The sequence below is a fragment of the Fusarium vanettenii genome (assembly GCF_000151355.1).
Source record: "Fusarium vanettenii 77-13-4 chromosome 1 genomic scaffold NECHAsca_1_chr1_3_0, whole genome shotgun sequence".
Taxonomy (NCBI): domain Eukaryota; kingdom Fungi; phylum Ascomycota; class Sordariomycetes; order Hypocreales; family Nectriaceae; genus Fusarium; species Fusarium vanettenii.
Window position 1 is genome coordinate 1,295,312 of NW_003315881.1, and position 19,334 is coordinate 1,314,645.

Consider the following 19,334-nt stretch of genomic DNA (forward strand, 5'->3'; position numbering starts at 1 on the left):
CTTACTTGTTCTTCTACCACCATTCTTCTTGGCTCTTTAGAAAAGGTTCTCATTTTCATCGCCAGGGCTCATCAACTTCTTTCACCAACAAATCCGCTTCACATCTGCCCCAACAACTGCACAGTTCGGTGTCTCTTGGTGACCAATACCTCTGTCGCTGCATCAATCACCTCCCGCCAAGTCACCCTGTGGCAGAGCTCCGTGAGATCATGAGGACGCCATGGCTTGCCAGTTTCCATCTTGATACGCTGGAAAACCCGCTTCTGGATCGCCTGTTGAAGCACCTTGGCAATGCCAGTGTCGCGTCGCCCTTGCTTCATAAGATAGTTGGCAATGAACTCGGGGTCTGGACACTTTGTCATTTTGTGCTCTCGGTTCCAGCGTTTGGTTGAGTTGATGGTCTCAGTAATTCGGTACTCATGATCCGAAGAGAGGGCAACCTCTAGAACAAAGTTAGCAACCGGCAACGGTATTTTAACAGATTAGAGATACTTGCGTTGTTGTCGATTGAGGACAACGACATTCAACTTTTCTCGACGCATCGCACGAGTCTCCATTCTCGGGGTTGACTGGCGGGCTGGCAGAGTCCGAGTAGCGGAGGGAGGGGAGGGAACACAGGGCACAGAGGGCACATGAGCATCTGGCGTTTGGTTGCTGCCCTCCATCTCCTTAATCTTTTCAAAAAGAGGATTGAGCTTTTCAAGTAGGTTTCGATCCCTCTGAGCATTGAGTTGCTGGTTTTGATCCCTCAGAGCATCGAGTTGTGCTCTGATATCATCCACCTCCGCCTTCCATTTCCCAGCTTCTTGAGCCATCTCTTGCTGCAGCTTGTCAATATCAGCCCGGGTCACGGAGGGTTTGTCGCCATATTGAGCCAATTTCAACTTGACAGCTTCAACCTCTTGCATATACTTTGCCAGGGTAGCCTCATTCTCACGTCTGAAATCTTGATCGTTGGCGGTCTTGGTGACGAGGCGCCGGACATCACGCTCGAGGCGCTGGACATGTACGTTGAGGTTTCGAAGGCTGAGCTCAAAGGTCATGCTCATCAGAGCTTGAACCTTGGCCTCGTACTTGTTGGTTGATCTGGTTGTCTGGTTTGCGCGGTTCGCGGACAGTGGTGATGAGGATAAGAGGGGGTAGCGATACTGGGACTGGCTTAGTTCAGGGGAGACAGGAAGCTGCAGCTGCACCACAGGGTCAGAGCGGCGGCGATAACGGTCCATCTATGCGAGACTGTAGATCACAAGGATGTTGCGATGGTTGTCAATATGTTGGATGAAGCAGGTTTGGTGGATTCAAGTGAGATGGACGAGAGGAACAGAATCCAGTGAAGGTGGTTGAAGAAGGAGAGTTTTAATGAAGTTTGGGGAACAGGAGCAAGCTCGTTATCTACAACCGGTGATGGAGGAAAGAGGCATCCAGCTGCCTGCCTGTGGCAAGAGGTGAAGAGGTGTGGGAGAGGAAGGAGCTCATGAAATCCACTTACACAGTTGAGGGAAGGCACCCAACAGACGACAACATCACCATCAAACCCGGCGTCTTGGCAGAATGGATGTCTTTCCCGCTGGTTGATAATAAAGGCCCGGCGAGTCTCAACGTGGATTCAGACGTAGGGATAGATAAACAATTACATACTTGATTCTCTGCATTCGGCTCTAGAGTTCGCACAAGTAGACTCGTGCAATAACTGGATCCCCTCGCAGCTCTCTGTTACTCCAAGTCTCCGATAACTTGAGCATCCTTTCCCTTCTTCCTCTCCTTTGCAATCCATCGCAGAAACATGCCCACGTCCTTCGCAATCTGTCCCGCCAAGCCCAATTTCTGCACCCACATGGGCACCAGTCCTCTCGCATCAGACGCCGTCCCCATCACCCACTCTATCCTCCCATCCGCCAACTCCCTCACCCTCTCAACACTTGTGTACGCTGCCGGTACTACACCCTTATGGGAAGATTCATCAGTCTCATCGTCTGCTTGCATGGCGATCTGGACAACAAGAAAATCCCTCTGGCCCTTTAGCGAGGTTGTGGCCTGTAGAACCTGAAAGACGCGGCGAGTGAGAGGGCCTGGGAGCTGATGAACCGCCTCTTCACGACGAAGCGTCCAGTCCGTCCATGTCGTACCCTCAACTTCGACCTCTATCCCCTTACAATCCCACTCTTGCAGCCTTGACGAGCTCAAGACGCTCGGTGTAAAAGCTGTTTCCGCCTCTGCATGCTCCTCTTTGAAACACCTCAAAAACTCATCCCAATCTGCAGTCCCCTCTTCTTTCTTCCCAATGTGAGTACTCCGCCGCAATGCCCAAGTTTCTGACTGAACATTGCCTGGCTTGATGCCAAGCGACGAATGAGTCTGGGCAAGTGCGTCGAGGGTTTCCGAGTCGACAGTGCGCTCAAAGACATGCACAGGAGCCGTAGAGCCTTCAAATGTCTTTACTGACTTGTGCTTCCATAACTCAGTAGGACTGCGTAGCTCTGTGGTATGATCTGAGGTTGGACCTTCGGATGGTACGGAACTGATGAAGGGGAGAGCCTCGATGAGGATTGAGGCGAGAAGGATCTTGAGCTCCTCGGTTTTGGCTCCTGCGGGTGGGAGTTTCGATGGATGGATGCCCCAAAGGCGAACAAGAGGACCATATGACTCGCTCATGGTGTTTTCGGTAGATAGACTCTCCTTGAACTACCTAAGGGAATATAGGTAGGTAAATCGAGAATGCTTGTCGGGATGAAAGAAATTGAAATCTTGATAAGCTGTTTCGTATTGAATATGTATATGTGATGAACTCAGAAGAGTAGGAGCAAGATCTGTTGAGAATGTGTGAGAATGTCCCTGACAGGTATGAAACCGTCAACAGCCATCAACTTGCCCCTAGTAGTCGTCATTGATGGAGGCTCTCGTCTAAGTGGGGGCTAGTTCACATTTCCAAGGCAAGTTCATCCAAGACACACATCATCTCATTCCAAAACCACCGGCAACATTAAAAACAATAAACAAACCAAAAATACATCAGTTTAACCATTTCTTATTAAATATGTATAAGTCTATTGCCAGAGCTTTGCCGGCATTGCATGGCAAATGAGTTCTTTTTTTAAAACCCAGACCAATCATTATGCACTCAACTCCTCAGCACGCCCATCGCATTGCCGCGTATATACAAGTGGTTTTCGTATTCTCTCATCATTTGTGTCAGATTTCGAATCTACTGGCGTCTCTCCCAGCGAATGTTGGCAGGCTCCAGGGGTCGCGAGAAGAGCGAGGCGTAGTCAGTGCCGATAAGAGTGTTGCCACCGTCGACGTTGCTGAACTTGAACTCCCGGACAACCTCGGCCACAATGGTCTGCAGTTGCACGTTGGCAAAGTGCTCGCCGATGCAGCGATGACGGCCAGCACCGAAAGGCAGGTAGGGAGAAGCGGAACCCTTGCTGACAAGGCCGTAACCGTAGTCGATCTTCTCCTCCTCCTCGGCGTTGTTGCGGGCAATGGTAGGGGCGTTGGGCGAACCGGCCTCCCATCGGTGAGGGTCCCACTCATCGGGGTTGGGGAAGTAGGCAGGGTCGGAAGCGCTGACACCGGGGGCGGCCAGGAGAGTGTGCGAAGTCGGGATAACATACTTGGTTCCGGGAACGGGCATAGGGGACTTGACGGCGCGCATGATGGAGTGGATAGGGGCGTGGAGGCGGAGAGTCTCCTTGATGATGGCCTGGTTGAGAGGAAGCTTGGCAAGATCCTCAAACTTCAGAGGGGGGAGGTCGGCACCGAGAGCCTTGACCTGCTCCTGGTAGAGCTCCTCCATGATCTGGGGGTACTGGGCGAGACGGAGCATGATCCAAGAGCTGGTGGATGAGGAAGAGTGCTGGCCGGCCATGAGGAGGGCAATCATCATGTGGGCGATCTCGTGGTCGGGGACGGGGGTGCCGTTCTTGTAGGTCGAGTTCATGAGATGCTTCATCATGTCGTGCTCGCTGTCATCGTTGTCCTTAATGCGGCGCTCCCTGATGGTGTCCATGTAGATCTTGGCGACGGTTCGCTGAGCGTGGTCACGCTTGCGGTTCCAGGGGAGAGGAGCCCAGTGAAGCATAAAGTTGATGGGGGTGAACCCCATATCGAGGTCGTGGTAGAGCGCGGCGAGGGACTCGTCAAACTTGCTGCGGATGACGCTGCCCTGGAGGGCGTGGGAAGCGGTGAAGATGGTGATCTCGGCCATCTTCTTGGGGATATCGACGATGCCGGTCTTGCCCTTAAAGTCGGCGCTCTTCTTGAAGTAGTCGCGCACCTCGCCAGAGATGATGGGGACGTAGGATCGGAAGGCCTCGGTGGTAAGAGCGATCTTCATGAACTATCATGGGCTGTATTAGCATTCAGTCATGGAAGCGGATAATGTTATCTCACCTTCTTCTGCTCCATGAGCTTGGCGTTGGGGCAGTCGTAGACAACATCCTTGCCAAAGACAGGAGTGGTAAGGACGGTGTAAATCTCCTCAGCGCAGACGTCCTTGAGCTTTCCGTTGAGAATAAAGTCGTTTCCGGAGGGGCCCACAGCAACGGTGGTTTTCTTGCCGAGGAGGACAAAGGTGAAGACATCGCCGAACTATCGCCAAAGTTAGCTAACTGCTCTCTGTGGTTACTACTGGCAAGCATATCTGCTGCCAGGAGCCAAGTTCCCTCTCAATTGAAAGGCTATAACTCATCTGGACTCACCTTGGCGCGGTTCTCCTTGAAGAAGCGAGGGGGGTCCATTCCGTAGGTGACAGTGCTTCCGATGAAAGGGAACCAGTGGAACACCATGGGGGGCTCGTTGGGGTTGACGAAGAGGATCTGGCTGAGGATATTGAGGATAACGGAGAGGACAACAATGGCACCAAAGCCAATGCCGACCTGCTGGCCCAGGGGAAGCTCTTGGAACTGCTGGGCGAGCGGGTGGCCCGCGATCTCGTGGAGGAGTCCCATGGTTGAGGGAGGACGGGAGGAGTACGGAGTAGAAGGTTGTTGCTGTTGAGAGCGGTTCTCTGGAGAGGACGGGAGAGAAAGAAGAGGGAGAGGATCGCCTTAAACGTCAGGGAAAGCGCAATTCCCAACGACGAGTCCTTAGAAAGAAGAGACCGATAGGGAAAACAAGAGAGAAGAAGACGGCGAAGGAGATTAACTGATATGTAATTGCGCCAGACCCTGACGTTTTTTTCCGACCAGGGGGGAAGGAGAGGATCAGTTGGGGACCCCACCCACCTGCCGAGCGGCAATCACTTGGAAGGCACAGAAGGTTCCTAGCCACAGCACGGCACACCGCCTGGACACCGTCGGGAGTTAGTGGGCTCGTCCCCCTGTAGGAGTTCACTCTGCAGCACCCTCTCGCCTGTAGTGTCCGGCTTCTGTGGCGAGTGGGTGACGGGACCTGCAACTCTGTGCCTGGCAGGTGGATACCTCAATTAGGGCCGATTCAGAGTCTGATTGGTTGGTGTGTGCGGATTCGTATTCGTATCTCTGTTAAATTGAGATCTCGTCCCTCCTTTTTCGCATTCTTATCCATCTCCCCCGCCCAGTTTTGACTTGCATCCCTCGCTGGAGCAAGCTTCGTGGCTTACATAAACTCGATCACTGCAGATGATGCTTCTGCCATGTTTCAATGCCTACCAGCCAACTTTTCCAGGACCAATTGCTCGTGATCGCATTCCTAATACCGCCCAAACTTGAGGGTCGAAAAGTTCTCCCCCTCAAATTGATCCACTAACGGCCTCCTGGTCCTTGTCCTTGCGGCTCATTGCAGTGCTGGGTCTCTAACCACGTACGCCTTTAGAAATGGCCTGATGAGTTGTCAGCCGTGACAGTGATTGGCCGCCTTTTGCCCATCTCTTCGCCATGTTCCGAATAAGAGGATGGTCTTTTCCTTTGCCCATGAGCCGTGCCCTTTACCGGCCATCTGGTGTAACGATGCTCGGATCATATTCAGGGACCTCGATGAATAAGGCCATTCAGGTCATTGGCCAATTCCTTCTTTTTCTTTTCGCGACCCTGGGGAGCTGTTGGCGATGGGCGTCCGCTTTCACATGCTGGTCAAGTCCGAGCCGGACTCTCGCTAGGGTGTTGTTTATGTTTCTCCAAGGAGATCCTTCAAGCAAAGATCCGCGACATGCCCAGGTTACATCCCCAATACTCGTTGCTTTATCGCAAGAACTCGCGGCTGCTTTCGTGTACAAAGAACGTTACTGAGACTATGTTATCTAAGCTGTGAATGTCTGCAGGAGCTGGTTGCATGTCACTCTCACGAACAACAATGCCCGTCGCCTGCCCGTAAGAACTTAAAGACTCTAAACCTTCAATTCACCCAACAAAGCTTCTAAGCCCCTGACAATTCCCAAAAACCCCAGTCGTTCTCAAGAAAAAAAAAAAGGCGTAGTCTTAACCGCCAACCGCCCCGGATCGCTCCGATCATCGACCGCCGCGCCTCATACGCACCCCGCTTGTGGGCTGACGTCGCGGCCCTTCCGTATTCGGGAGCGACGGCGGCGAGCCGGCCCCGGGCCCTCATCTTGTGTTGTCCCGGCCGGCGCCGACATGCGCGACGGGGCAGGAGGCCCGGACAGGGGCCCCATGAGGGATGCCGGCAGATGTCGTGAGTGCCGCTTCCGACGCTTTTGGATGATGGTTGCTATTCCCTTGTTGGCCATGAGTCAATAATAGCAACCTTGCTCTGAAACGTACTCGTATCTTGACTCTGTTCGAGATATCTGTTTCGTTGGCGCTTACCAAGTCGCATGATGAGCTGACACAGCCGGAGCTCTAGATCACTCACTGCAACGTAGGAAGACCATACTTGCGATAGTCAACTCAACATGAGCCTTTCCCCGCCTATAATGTCTCATTGATTAGACGTCCTCACGGGGCTCGAAACCTCCCAACAGTTTCCACTACCACGCGCCCACGAGACACCCACTCACGTTACCTCCACTTGCAAGTTTAGTTGTTATTCACGCGACCAAAAATTGAGACAGAAGTCGATCACTTGCTCGTATCGAGAGGTCATGTCTTGATATCTAGTCACAATCAACCTCGTCTCGAATTCGTGCTGATTATTCGACAATAGGGTAAGCGGTTTTCGGGGGTATTTTTATTTCCCATATTCCAACTACCATACTTTGAGGGGAATAATTACCGACGCCAATGTGTGGAGAGCATCTACCCGGTTGCAAGCACAAACAACGGTATAGCCAATCCCAAACATGCAAGAAATAAATCATAAAAGCCATCCCATAAATCCCCAGTGTATGTCCCTGAGAAGCGCGCAAAGTAAAATATGAAGCAACAAGATATCCCCGCCTGTGTGTAACGAGTCGTTAGATGAAAAACGCCGACATTACCTCACTGGGACCGTAGCTTTGCGTATCTCATGACCATGACCGCGCAGAATGATATCGTCAGTGCCCAAACGCCCACCCCCTCGAAAAAGTCACCTCCAGAGTTCGGAACGAAGTCCTGTCCGCTCCTCAGAGTCCGAGCTCATTAAACAAAGAAACACAGAGTGTTCTCAGGTCTAAGCAACGATGCTCTTTCCCACGGCCCCCCAGCGAAGCTTGCGGAGGCCGTTACCAGATGACCGGATAACTTCCTGGCCACAAGACGTGGTCTCGTTGACGCCGCCCACGCTCCCAACGCTGGCCGCGAGCGCCTCCTGCTTACCCACCTCCCGTCCGATAACGTAGCCAGCACCAAACCCCACCACGGATACGAGGACCACGACACCAGCGCTGACAACCCAGGTGAGGAGAGTCGGAGAGATGTACGGCTCTTCCGCCTGCGCCGTTCGCTTCTTTTTCGTAGCCCGTGGGGCCGTAGCCGATCCGGAGCTGTGCTTGCCCCTCTCCGAAGTGCGGGAAGTAGATCTAGCAGGGGAGGCCCGTTTCCGTGGTGGAGACGGCGCCGTGGGTCGCTGGGCCCGGGCTGGCTCCGTGTCCAGCTCCGACTCTGGCACGAATCGCAGCTCCATCGGCTGGTTGCTGGGGCCTACGCCCGCGCTGGCAGCCCGCTGAGCCTCTGCCTCCTCCTTGGTCTTGGGCAAGCCTCTAGCCGCATGAGCGCAAGAGAGCAGTGTCGTCAAGGAAGCCCGCAGTGCGGCGTCGTTCTCCTCCCGAACCGAAGGGGACATGAAGCTGGGACCCGCACGGTGGGGCCGTGCCTGGGAGGAGCGCCGAGAGAACGACGACCGACCAACACCGCTGTGAGGATGAGGAGGAGGGACGGTTGGGATAGCGGGAGCAGACTCTCGTCTTTGGGCTTGGTTCGTTGGCGGATGAGAGAAGGCATTTGGCTGAGGTTGGAAGACAGGTTGGTCGGATGCCCGCCCAAGCGCGGTGACGTTATCTCCGTCGTCCGACTCCGCATCGGAATCCATGTCCTCATCGTCATCATCCTGCCGCACGTTCTCGGTAGAACTTGTAAGCAGGCGGTCCTCTTCGCTATCGCTCTCGTCGTACTCTTCCTGACTGCTCAGATCGGCGGCGTAGACGTTGTGGATGGCTGTCTGCTGCTGCGGAAGGGATCTTGTTGAGTTCTGGGGGCGCCGCCGACGTGCGTGCGGGTTTCCAACGCGCAAACCGGTGGTGACGATCTCATCACCGATACTCGACAGCGAAGATGAAGAAGGCTGCGACGAAACCTCTACCCATGATTCTGATGCCGTTAGCCAACGCGCGCAAGGCAGAAAGGGGGACAAGGACAAACCATCAAAGCGTCTCTGTGGAGGGAGTCCCGGACTCGATCGTGTTCCAGTCCTCGACACCCTGCCCCCCTGCCAGCTCTGACCTGCTTGTTCAGCCATAGTTTCCTTTTGTTCGAGTCGTCAAGAGACAAGTTTGGTTGAAAAACCGGAAAGTTAAAGAAGGGAGATCAGATATTGGGTATCACGGTAATAAACTGCCTGGGCGCAGCAAACAAAGCGTGGGGGTATTAGATCGGCGCGCTGCGCAAAACCCCGCTTATCTCACACGATGTCGAACCAGGGACTCGGCGCTCTGGTGTGATGTTATTCGGAAGGGGGAATAAGGAGAGGAACAAGACCTGCAGAAGCGGGAAAGGGTCCAGAACGAAGCAGAAGGGGATATTAAAAAAGACCAGGCTACAAGGAGGTGATGGGCAGCGAAGTCGGGGGTCGGTCGGTGAGGATGGGGGACGGGGTGTTGTTCTGGTTCTGGCACGCCTTTGTTAGAGGCACGAGAGCACGTCCGGTAGCACATCGATAGCGGTTGAGGTAGCAGTACTTGAAAGTGTGTGTGGGGGCACAGTGCGAGCGCATCACGCGCTTCTGTGAAACGCGGGCGTGTCACAGTCGGACACCAGGCCGACTTGGTCTCGTCGAGCATAGCGTAACGATGACGCCGATGTTGTCGCACACTGTGCTGTTATGGTCCCGAGGGCGGTGAGGCAGCCGTTTTGATGTACCGATACTTGAAGCCCCGCCCGTCTTTGTGAGCACGCAGCACGAACCAGCCGGTCATGAGCGCAGGGGCGGGGTTCTATTGCCCAAAAGAGTTCGCAGACCAGCTTCAGCGTGTGAGTGTGTGTTTAGGTGTCCTCGACGGGAGGGAGGTGATATTGGCCTCATTTCGATAAAAGGGGCCATTCACGCCATAAAGCGTGGCCATGGCATTTGTTTGCGTTTCGGCCTCATGCCGAACCTTGAGGGTCTTGTCTCGTCTCGTATGGATCCATGGACGCTTTGTCGACGTGGATCAACAAGGCTTGCTTATCGATCTATCACCTTGCTTTGATCTACATGCCCCATCAAGCCAAATAAGCCTTGAAAACTACAAGCCAAGATGATGGTATATTGACGATATTGATGGGAAAAGCATACTTTTTAACTCTATAAAAGCCACATTGGACACACAATGGTTCTATCTACTCTACAGCATTTTTATTTTATTTTATTTTCAAAACATGCGGTTCCTGCCCGACATCAAACTTCCGTGTCTCGTGTCTTCCTGGTCCATGCAAAGACCCTGCTTATTCCCCATCGCGGCGGCCATGGCGTGGTGGCATCATCGCCCGGCGCCTCAGCTCAGCCCAAGAATCATTCCAAAAGTGCGCCTCTGCTTCTGGTTTTGGATTCTCTTTGCGTCATCTAGCAGCAGCCCTTACAGAAGCCCAAGCCTCAAAAACTTACGCAGCAACAATAACAGTCAGACAGCTGAAAAAAAGAACGGGCGTAGTCGCCGCCAGCTGACTCCCGACTCCCAACACCCAGGCTCGCTTCTGATATCCCCTCCTCAACAAATCGTCTTGCCAACCCACTGCGTATGGGTATTAACTTGCTCATGCATGTGTGGGCTCTCTCCAGACTGGACTCTCCACGCGCGGTGTCTCATCGTTGAGCCATAACTGCCTATCCTGGGCGTTGCCCAAAGCGCAATGCCGTGCATCCTCGACGACATCTCTTGATAGGCCGCAGCCGATATTAGGAGCATGTGCCTAAAGAGCATTCGCGCCGTCTTTTACCAGCCCTTTATTAACTAAAAGCCCAATGTGAGCCCATATGGAACTCTTCCGTTGCATCTGCCGCATCAGCTTCCAGCACAACATATGACCCGGATGACAGAATCGTCCCACTACGAAACACTCATGCTCGCTCATCATGATAACCTATACAGCACGCAAGTAAAAGGGGACTCGTCCCGTGACGTCATGAGGAGAAACCATGATCAACGTTTATTACGCTGCTAGGTAAATAGATGCCCCGCACCGTTCTGATGCTGGAGCTGCCACTCTTGAGCGGTTCAGGTCCTCTCCAAATTAGCCTTTGGAATAGGTATACCCCGTATCGTAAAGGCAAGTTTAACCTTTGATACCTCGTCCAGTTTGATAGGCCTGTTGGTGGACTTGCTATCTATGACGACCAAGCCAGATGAGAACATGGCTGGTAGACACATGGTTTCCTTGATGGGTTCCTTGTCTAAGAGCCACTCACCAGGCCAAGTTCCTCAAGCGCCGGCCGCATCTCTTTGCTGTCATCTCGCTCCTGGACCTCGACGACTTCCTTCAATGCCAGGTGCAAGATCTAGGTTTCAGAAGTAATGCAGAACGGCATGAAGATTGCGTTAAGCCCCTGGTGGGACACAGGTTGCCATCCCGCTGACTACACATGGTTGGCATTTGACGAGGACTTTTACAAGAACCATCTCAAGTCTTAGGTGGGTATTGTTGAAGCTAACAGGACACGGCCCACAAGCATATATAGCACATGTATCATATCACATTAAAGACACCAAAGTCATTGGAATAAAATGATCAACTTTTATTACGCCCTCTACCTCGTACATGTGGACGGATGCCGGTGCCCCTCGAGAGCAACGCGGCAGTGGTATACTTACCAACATCAACCAGAAGAAACAAATCCCAGATGGCAACTGAACATGAACAGGGTGATTAAGGAATTAGGGTGGGTGGTCGTCAAAGGCAGGGTCATCGTCAACTGAAGCTCAAGTCAGGCGAGGCAACGTAGGTCGTTCCGTTGCGTTTCGAAAAGCCCCCAGGACCCTCAGAGCATTCGCACGAACCGACTTGGTCCACTCCGTCCTGTCTTCTTTACAAAAGACTGGGGGAGAATCTTCCCAAAGAGCCGTCAAATCCCTCATGAAGCCCACGTGGTGTCCATCTTGTCGACAGACTTGTTCAAAACCCAACATCAAAAAGCCGTAGTCGCCAGTGATGGCGTCTTTGCCAGATGCCACGAGCCCACGGTCCCCAAGTGTATATGCCCCCAGGTCTATCATGGCTTCACATCCATGGATGTGAAGCGTATTCTCAAAGCCCACTACTCCTCAAGGGAGGTATAACTTGTGTTGAAACGACAGCCCACAAAGCCCACTTTAATGGTAAACCCGCCAAATGCCCACTCGGTCTGCAGTATTATGCATGAGCCCACGTTTAGTCGAACGAGATCTTGGTGCCGGAGTAGCTGGCAGGAGTGCTGTTAGCACCGGTGCCAAAGCCACCACGACCACCGCCACGACCGCCACGTCCACGACCACCACCGCGACCACCACCACCACGGCCACCGAAACCACCACGGCCGCCACCGCGACCGCCTCCACGACCACCTCCGAAGCCGCCGCCACCACCGCCCTGCTGGGGTCGGCTGCTGGCAAAGTCCAGACGGACGCTGCGAGACATGCGTCCGTTGCCGATAGGGGCACCGTTCTTGGCGTCAATGACAGCCTTGGCATCCTCAACAGAGTTGAAGCTGACATAACCGAAACCCTTCAGGTTACCAGAGTCACTGTCATGTATGTTAGCTTGAATAGTCTTGTAAAGTGCTGACTGTTTGAACTTACGGGTCGGTGGGAAGTCGGACGCTGGCAACCTCAGCGACCTCGCCAAAGAACTCACGGACGGCATCCTGGTCAACGTCGAAAGGCAGGTTACCAACGAAGAGAGTGTCGCTCTCGGGGCTGAGGGTGTCGCCGTGTCGCTTGGCGCGGTCGGCAGCACGGCCCGCGGGGTTGGCATCGGCAGGGCGAGCGTTGGCGTAGTCGAGGTTGAGGGCACGGCCGTCGAGCTCGAAACCCTGCATGGCCTCGTAGGCCTTGGTGCAACCCTCAGGGTCGTTGAAGTCGACGTAACCGAAGCCACGGCTGCGGCCAGTTCCCTTCTCAGTGACAACACGAGCGCCGACGAGACCATTGAACTCCTTGAAGGCCTCGTAGAGGGCATCGTCATCGATGTTCCAGCTCAGGCTACCAGCGAAGAGGGTAGTGGGAGCATCAGTCTTGGTCTTCTTAGCCTCATCGGAGTCGATGTCGTCCTCGGCCTTGCGCTTCTTGGAGGGAGCCTCCTCAGTCTTGGCCTTGGCATCAGACTCCTCAGAGCTGTCATCGCTGTCATCAGAATCCTCCTCGGAATCATCAGAGTCGTCCGAGTCGTCAGAGGAAGCGGCCTTCTGTTACTATGTTAGTATAGAACTTAAAAAGAGGACACGGTAAGACAAACCTTCTCAGTAACCTTGGCGGCGGGCTTCTTCTCCTCCTTCTCCTCAGACTCGTCGTCAGAGTCGGAGTCAGAGCCAGACTCAGAGTCGGAAGAGTCAGAGGACTCAGCCTTCTTAGCGGCAGCCTTGGCGGTACCGTTGACCTTGGTGGCCTTGGCCTTGGGCTTCTCCTCCTCCTCAGACTCACTGTCGGAGTCGCCAGAGTCGTCGGAGCCAGAGTCAGACTCGGACTCAGAGTCGGAAGAAGGGGTAGGAGCCTTGGCCTTGGCCTTGCCGTTGGTGGTGGCCTTCTTGGTGACCTTCTTCTCCTCCTCAGAGGAAGAGTCGGAGTCGTCAGAGGACTCGGCTTCGCTCTCAGACTCGGACTCGGAAGACTCAGACTCGGGCTCGGCCTTCTTCTTCTTCTTGGAGTCCTTCTCCTTGACGAGCTTCTTAGCGGCAGACTTGGCCAGCTCCTTGGACTTGGCCTTGGTGGTCTTGGAGGGCTTGGTGATGCCTCCGGCCTTGACGGCAGCGAGGGGCTCAGCGGCCTTAGCCTTCTTGCTCTCCTTTGTCTTGGACTTGGCCATTGTGAATGTGTGTGAGGGGGATGGAAGGGGAAATGTCTAAACGAGGTGAATAGACAGAATGAGGATGGAGAGAAGCGGATGCAGAAGGAAGATTTCAGTTGCGCCTTGTATACCTTTTTAACCTGGGAGGTTGGGTCGACTGGCGCGGCAGAGTTTTTTTTTTTTTTGCCAGTCAAATGGTGGGGCAGTAAAAGCGGTGAAAGACCCTTGCTCCGGACAAGGAAGGTGGTCTGGGGTCTGTGCGAGTCGGTGCTTGCCTGAGAAATCAGGTCAGCTGTCATTGGACATCCAAATCAATTGAAGCTTCAAGCTACGGACATCCTAAGTTGCCGATATCGACCGAGTCCACATCGAAAGCCGCGACCATAGTCCCTCGCTCAAGTACCCAATTCGAAACCCTCGAGGCCTCTCAATCCGATCGTCGTCATGCCTACTCCCGAGTCCGAGCAGTTCAAGGCCCAGAAGCCTACCGTCCCTCCCACCTTCAACGGCGTCGACTACGATGATACCAAGGCCTTCAAGGCTGCTGAGGATTCCCTCATCCGGGAACAATGGGTCGGCGCCATGATGACCCGACTCGTCGGCGAGGAGCTGGGCAAGTGCTACGTCCGTGAGGGCGTGAACCACCTCGAGAACTGCGGCCATCTCCGAGGTTAGTTGGCCGGATGGAGCTCACGGGAGAGAGCTGCTGGGTTCCTGCCTTTGAGCATTCACTGATGACGAGCTATAGAGCGATACCTGCAATTGCTGAAGACGAACAAGATCAAGGGCACCAAGTTCATTCAGCAGAACTACATTGACCAGAAGGAAGAGGAACTTGACCGGGCAGCCAAGGTGCACACCAGCGACAAGATCGCCAAGATGAACCAGGACCGGTTCGCTTCGTGAGATACGAATTGACTGGTGCATGCGTTTAAGAGAGACGATTGAGTAGACCTTGGTTATCTAGATGCGAGGGAATTGTGGTCTTGATATCAAAGGCATCGAGTCGTCACAACCTCGGTTCTGGTGGTAAAGGTGAAGCAAACACCTAAACCCTGTATGACTGTGTATATATCAGGAAGCAATGAAACAAAAATGATCCACGAGTTGCTATTCAATTGCATGATATCCTCTTGGTTACTAGTCATTGAAACTCACGGGCATTTATCGCGAGGCTGACAATTGCCGGTTACCTTTGTCCTGATTGGCCACTCACCTCACACCTCCAAAATTTCTCCAGAACAGCGAGCCTTGTCACCCACCATCTCCCATCACCCACCACCACATCCATCATGTTCTGCACCCGGTGCCTCCGCGCCACTGCGTCGCGGCGTCCGCTGCCGCTCCTGCGGCAATTCTCGACAACAATTCCCTTCCGAAACGCCGAACCCGTGTTTTCGACGCCCGTCACCGGGCCTGGCGAGGCCATACCGGACGCTCCCATTCCCCGGTCATCCTGTCGAGCTGGGACCCCGCTGAACGGACTCAACTACTTCAAGGGCGGCCAAGATCCCGTTGCAAAGAAGGACGATGAATACCCCGAGTGGCTGTGGTCATGCCTGGATGTGCTTAAGAAGAGCGCCGATTCGGAGGACGCAGATGCCGGAGACGAGTTCTGTACGTCGTGGAAAACCCCACCTAGCATGAGCTCTTGCTAACAACCAATTCTAGCAAAATCAAAGAAGCAGCGAAAGCTAGCAGCCAAGCGCCAGAAGGCCCTCGAGGCCAAGCTCCTTGCCGAGGGTAACCTCGAGGCTCTCGCCCCCAAGGTGCCCTTGCAGCACCAGTCCATCAACATTCTCGGCGAGGAGAACCAGGGCGTCGAGCACAACATTGAGGCGGCGGCGAAGCGAGAGGAGCTCAAGAAGGCGATGCGCAAGGAGAGAAAGGCCAAGATCAAGGAGACCAACTACCTCAAGTCTATGTAAAAGTTCATGATGAATTGGGTATACCTGTACACTACCAGGAGGCGATGGAACTCTACTGTACTATACATGCCAGGAGGCATGACGATTTATACATGATTGAATAGAATTTTCAACGTGATTTTGTCAGCTCGTTGTGAGCAAATTCCATCAGCATAGCCGTTCATGATATTCACGCAAAAAGAGACATTGGGGAATTCACATTTATTCTAAAATTCAATCTATTCAAACCCCGCAAGTATCTACCCATGAATGCTACAGAAACTCCTGTGGTGTCAACAACACAGGCTGGCTCAACTGGAGCTGCATGAGATCTCACAGAGCGCTCAGGTCCAACGGCACACTGCTTCCTCGCCCCGCCCTGTACTTCCTTGTGCCGCCTACAAAATCTCTTGGTTTGGGGAACAGACCCTCGTCCTTGAAATGCCACCTGGAGTCATTAATCGCCACATGTGTGCCACCTGTAGCACCAGGTGTCTGCGCAGGCGAACCCTTGGCGGGGCTAGGAGATTTCGCTCCATTGGCTGTCAGAGTAAACATGCTGGGGTCCAACATGGATTGGCGGAGAGAGGAGCCGCGGGAACGTGTCACTGGAGGCGGCGGTGAAGCTGCAGTTGGAGGTGCTGGCGCTGATGATGGGGGCGGAGGGGGCGCGGAGCTTGGAGATGCTTGGCCAGCAGCGCGGATGGCGGCTTGAGCAGCAAGCGAGGGTGTTGAATGAGACGCTGCAGGTGGTGGAGGAGGCGGGGGAGGTTGTGTTCGCGGCGTAGGAGATACACTTGGGCGAGGAGGAGGAGGCGCCGCAGAAGGGGGGGGTGGTGGAGGTGCGGGCGGAGCTGGAGCGGAGGACATTGGCGGAGGGGGAGGAGGAGGAGCCGGTGCTGATGGCACAGATGGCGGTAACGACATGGATGAGGGCTTCCGCGATGTCGGGAGAGGAGGCGGCTTCTTCCCTATCGGAGGAGGCGGAGGCTTTGATCCTACCGGAGTCGTCTTCCTCAAGTTTGATCCTCCGGGAGGCGGCATCGGAGGTCGGCCAGGAATCGCGGGAGCAGCCCCTATCGGGGGCTTTGGCGCCCCAAAAGACGGTGGTTTCGGAGCGGATGTTGTAGGCTCGGGATCGGACAGATATGTCGAGTCGGAGTTGGCACCGGTGTCGATACCTCCTCCTCTCTTCTTTAGCTTGGGCATACCGCCGGCGAAGAGACCGCCCAGCTGTGGCGCCGCGTCCATGCCTCCTCCAGCCGCATCGCGGGACCCCTGATCGCTGTTGCTCCTGGCTCGATTTCCTGGGACGGGTGGTGCCAGTCCTCCTGGAGGCTTCGGTGCACCGCCCAGAACTGGAACAGGAGGCGCGCCTCCGATCGGAGGGCCTGACGAGTTTGATGAAGACTTGCTAACTTGAGGGGCGGAACGATCATTTGTGACGGCTTTCTTGAGAGCTTTGCCTTTGGTAATATCGGAAAGTAGAGCGCCCTAGAATGGCTCGTTAGAATCTGATCGGCTCCTTGTTGTCGCGATTCTGGAAATGCTTCCTAGGCATGGAACATACTCGGTTGGGCAATCCTCCAGCTGCAGGCCGTCCTGGAAGTCCTCCTGGGGGAGGAGGGGGCGGAGGAGGAGGACCACCACCACCAGGCGGCGGAGGAGGGGGTGGAGGAGGAGGAGGCGGCATGGTAGCGTCGACTTGTGGCCTTGACGATGCTGAGTTGGTGTTGGCGATATGGTGTCGTTCGATGGGATCGACAAGGCCGTCTAGACTCGCCGGGGTCTTCGGGCGCGAGAGCAAAAAGGGTTCGGTCCGCTATAAGACAAAGGGCGGTAGAGCTGTTGTTGCAAGCTGATGAGCTGCTGCTGCTGATATACTGGTGCTCGAGTATAGACGCCTAATAGAAGGCAGCAGCCAAGAAGTGAGAGGTAAAGGTTGAGGATTGAAAAGCTGAGTCGTGGTACCCAACCTTAAGGTCCAAGAGCCAGAGCCAGTTTCGTCATGGTCAACGCTTACGCTGCAAAGGGGGCACAGCATGGATGCAGCCCAGCCCGCGCCCAGGATCCATGGTTAACGAGGGCCACCTCATGGATGAGCCCCGCTTTCGTCCATCGTTCTAGCGCTTGGTCGCTTCGATTTTAGCGGGCATGTCACTGTAAATCAGAGCCTGATTCCACATGTTTGTCACTCTGCGATTTCGCTTCCATATGTTTCTTGGGCTTGTAGAAGTGATGCACAGTATAGATGAAATGAACCACAATATCCTTAGACATGAGATGATCTCACACTAACTATTGTCACTATCAGGTAACCGTCCATCATTCAAGTCCATGTTCAGGCTGCCATTTTAAACACCAGCTTTGAGATGAAAGGGAACAGCCAATCAGAGTCTTCCTTTTGCCGTTGAAGTGGGTCTTGACATTGTGCGAGAACGCTCCCTCTGATTGGCAACGATTTTCGACATCGGGAAATATTCAAGTCAGTTATCGACATCCGACGACCAAAGAAGAGGGCAGCGACCTTCAATTGGGGCTGAATCGACGGCCAAAGACATCGAACCCCGCGACTTCACCCATCACCGGCTCCTACCATGCGACGAGCAAGCCCCCGGCAGATCGGCAACGTCTGCCATCGATGCGCCTTTGCGCCGGCTCGAGCGGTCGCCAACCAAGCCTTCCTCAGCGGCGCTCTTCTATCAAGTACTCGACATGTCCGAAACTCGACCCTTAAGCCCTTGGGCGTGCGATGGGTCGCAACATCTCCGTACCCCGATCTCAACATCCAGCCACCCGACGCAGCGAGCGTCCCGAGGCAACTGACGGACCCGGCACAATTGGCAAAGATCGTGGGGGACAACACGAACAAGTTCCTCTCGACAGATGGGATTCCGGCGAAGCAATTGACGAGTGCCGCTTTGGAAACATGCCTTAGGGCTGCGGAGGCTCTCCAGCCCCAGGTTCGGAAAGCTGAGGCTCAGTCACGGGGGTCGACCTCGAAGCTCATGGAACTGGGAGCAGAGAGGACTGGTAACAGGCCAATCAAGATGGACGCGCAGTTGGCCGACAGCATCAAGAAGATCTCGTACTCGGCATACACCATCATCTCACACCCCAATGTCGAGATAACACCCGAGTTCCTTGAGCTGTATGTGGTCATCCAGGCGACTCTGGGTCGACCCGAGTCCCTCCCCGCGGTCCTCGACATGTTTGCCAGTAAGAAGAAGCCGGTGGTCAAGAACGGCATCGTTCAGTACGTTGCTTCAAACCCCAATGCTGCGATAAAGGCTGTCCAGAGCGACGTGGCCGACATGGCCCTGCAGAGTGCCATCGACGCCAAGAACCTGGATTCCGCCTTGGGCATCGTCGAGGCCTCATTCAGCCTCCCCGCCTTCAAGCGCCAGAAGCTCCTCAAGCACGCTACAACCCCGGCCCTCGCTCTTGCTACCCTCCCCTTTGGCATCTTTGGTCTGGCATCTGCCTATGCCGCCTACTGGCAGAACACAATGGACATCACCACGGCGACTGGAATCGGCTTCGCCGGTATTTCGGGTTACTTCTTCGTGGTGGGATCCATGGGTTTGATCGCCAAGCTGAGCAACAAGGACCAGATGAAGCGTGTGACATGGGCGCCCGGAACGCCGCTGCGTTACCGATGGCTGAGGGAAGAGGAGCGAGCGGCCATGGACAAGATTGCCTGCGCGTGGGGATTCAAGGAGCCCTGGAGGCATGGAGAAGAGTCCGGACCCGAGTGGGAGGGTCTTAAGGAGTATATGGGATACCGACAAATGATTCTTGATCGTGTCGAGTTTATGGAGGGAATGAGCTAGTTCTTCCTTGTCGAGGTTGCTGTAAATCATATATTTGTATAAAAGATACTAAACTTGAACGACTTTAG

At 54.4% G+C, this 19,334-nt stretch overlaps 8 protein-coding genes across 8 annotated transcripts; 3 read left to right on the forward strand and 5 right to left on the reverse strand.

Moving 5' to 3' along the window:
* Window positions 1-98: 98 nt before the first annotated feature.
* NECHADRAFT_74753 (uncharacterized protein) lies at window positions 99-1,226 on the reverse strand (the record flags this gene model as incomplete). The annotated part of the gene is made up of 2 exons (XM_003054189.1): window positions 99-442; window positions 548-1,226. The coding sequence occupies 2 exons, from the start codon at window positions 1,224-1,226 to the stop codon at window positions 99-101; spliced, it is 1,023 nt and encodes a 340-aa protein (XP_003054235.1).
* A 1,758-nt stretch (window positions 1,227-2,984) lies between these two features.
* Window positions 2,985-4,949, reverse strand: NECHADRAFT_57370 (uncharacterized protein; the record flags this gene model as incomplete). The annotated part of the gene is made up of 3 exons (XM_003054190.1): window positions 2,985-4,339; window positions 4,393-4,590; window positions 4,701-4,949. The coding sequence occupies 3 exons, from the start codon at window positions 4,947-4,949 to the stop codon at window positions 3,203-3,205; spliced, it is 1,584 nt and encodes a 527-aa protein (XP_003054236.1). The 3' UTR covers window positions 2,985-3,202.
* Window positions 4,950-6,959: 2,010 nt separating this feature from the next.
* On the reverse strand, window positions 6,960-8,811 carry NECHADRAFT_98782 (uncharacterized protein; the record flags this gene model as incomplete). Its single annotated transcript, XM_003054191.1, has 2 exons — window positions 6,960-8,663; window positions 8,796-8,811. The coding sequence occupies 2 exons, from the start codon at window positions 8,809-8,811 to the stop codon at window positions 7,528-7,530; spliced, it is 1,152 nt and encodes a 383-aa protein (XP_003054237.1). The 3' UTR covers window positions 6,960-7,527.
* A 2,431-nt stretch (window positions 8,812-11,242) lies between these two features.
* On the reverse strand, window positions 11,243-13,671 carry NECHADRAFT_102368 (uncharacterized protein). The gene is made up of 3 exons (XM_003054192.1): window positions 12,978-13,671; window positions 12,323-12,927; window positions 11,243-12,267 (listed from the first exon to the last, which is right to left on the reverse strand). Exons 1-3 carry the CDS (start codon window positions 13,542-13,544, stop codon window positions 11,916-11,918), a joined length of 1,524 nt encoding a protein of 507 aa, XP_003054238.1. The 5' UTR covers window positions 13,545-13,671; the 3' UTR covers window positions 11,243-11,915.
* A 209-nt stretch (window positions 13,672-13,880) lies between these two features.
* NECHADRAFT_73373 (uncharacterized protein) lies at window positions 13,881-14,631 on the forward strand. Its single transcript, XM_003053477.1, has 2 exons — window positions 13,881-14,196; window positions 14,275-14,631. The coding sequence occupies exons 1-2, from the start codon at window positions 13,971-13,973 to the stop codon at window positions 14,430-14,432; spliced, it is 384 nt and encodes a 127-aa protein (XP_003053523.1). The 5' UTR covers window positions 13,881-13,970; the 3' UTR covers window positions 14,433-14,631.
* A 171-nt stretch (window positions 14,632-14,802) lies between these two features.
* NECHADRAFT_73374 (uncharacterized protein) lies at window positions 14,803-15,570 on the forward strand. The gene is made up of 2 exons (XM_003053478.1): window positions 14,803-15,143; window positions 15,198-15,570. Exons 1-2 carry the CDS (start codon window positions 14,819-14,821, stop codon window positions 15,452-15,454), a joined length of 582 nt encoding a protein of 193 aa, XP_003053524.1. The 5' UTR covers window positions 14,803-14,818; the 3' UTR covers window positions 15,455-15,570.
* Window positions 15,571-15,635: 65 nt separating this feature from the next.
* NECHADRAFT_98784 (uncharacterized protein) lies at window positions 15,636-17,126 on the reverse strand (the record flags this gene model as incomplete). The annotated part of the gene is made up of 2 exons (XM_003054193.1): window positions 15,636-16,927; window positions 17,004-17,126. The coding sequence occupies 2 exons, from the start codon at window positions 17,124-17,126 to the stop codon at window positions 15,767-15,769; spliced, it is 1,284 nt and encodes a 427-aa protein (XP_003054239.1). The 3' UTR covers window positions 15,636-15,766.
* Window positions 17,127-18,030: 904 nt separating this feature from the next.
* Window positions 18,031-19,266, forward strand: NECHADRAFT_74760 (uncharacterized protein; the record flags this gene model as incomplete). The annotated part of the gene is made up of 1 exon (XM_003053479.1): window positions 18,031-19,266. The coding sequence occupies one exon, from the start codon at window positions 18,031-18,033 to the stop codon at window positions 19,264-19,266; it is 1,236 nt and encodes a 411-aa protein (XP_003053525.1).
* Between the last annotated feature and the right edge of the window lie 68 nt (window positions 19,267-19,334).

Excerpts from the sequence above, each read along its gene's own strand:
- NECHADRAFT_102368 (XM_003054192.1), bottom strand. The coding sequence starts at position 13,544 with ATGGCCAAGTCCAAGACAAAGGAGAGCAAGAAGGCTAAGGCCGCTGAG. Across the intron at positions 12,928-12,977 it reads CCGCCAAGGTTACTGAGAAG|AAGGCCGCTTCCTCTGACGA; the intron begins GTTTGTCTTACC and ends ACATAGTAACAG. Across the intron at positions 12,268-12,322 it reads GTCCGACTTCCCACCGACCC|TGACTCTGGTAACCTGAAGG; the intron begins GTAAGTTCAAAC and ends CATACATGACAG.
- NECHADRAFT_73373 (XM_003053477.1), top strand. The coding sequence starts at position 13,971 with ATGCCTACTCCCGAGTCCGAGCAGTTCAAGGCCCAGAAGCCTACCGTC. Across the intron at positions 14,197-14,274 it reads GAACTGCGGCCATCTCCGAG|AGCGATACCTGCAATTGCTG; the intron begins GTTAGTTGGCCG and ends GACGAGCTATAG.
- NECHADRAFT_73374 (XM_003053478.1), top strand. The coding sequence starts at position 14,819 with ATGTTCTGCACCCGGTGCCTCCGCGCCACTGCGTCGCGGCGTCCGCTG. Across the intron at positions 15,144-15,197 it reads AGATGCCGGAGACGAGTTCT|CAAAATCAAAGAAGCAGCGA; the intron begins GTACGTCGTGGA and ends AACCAATTCTAG.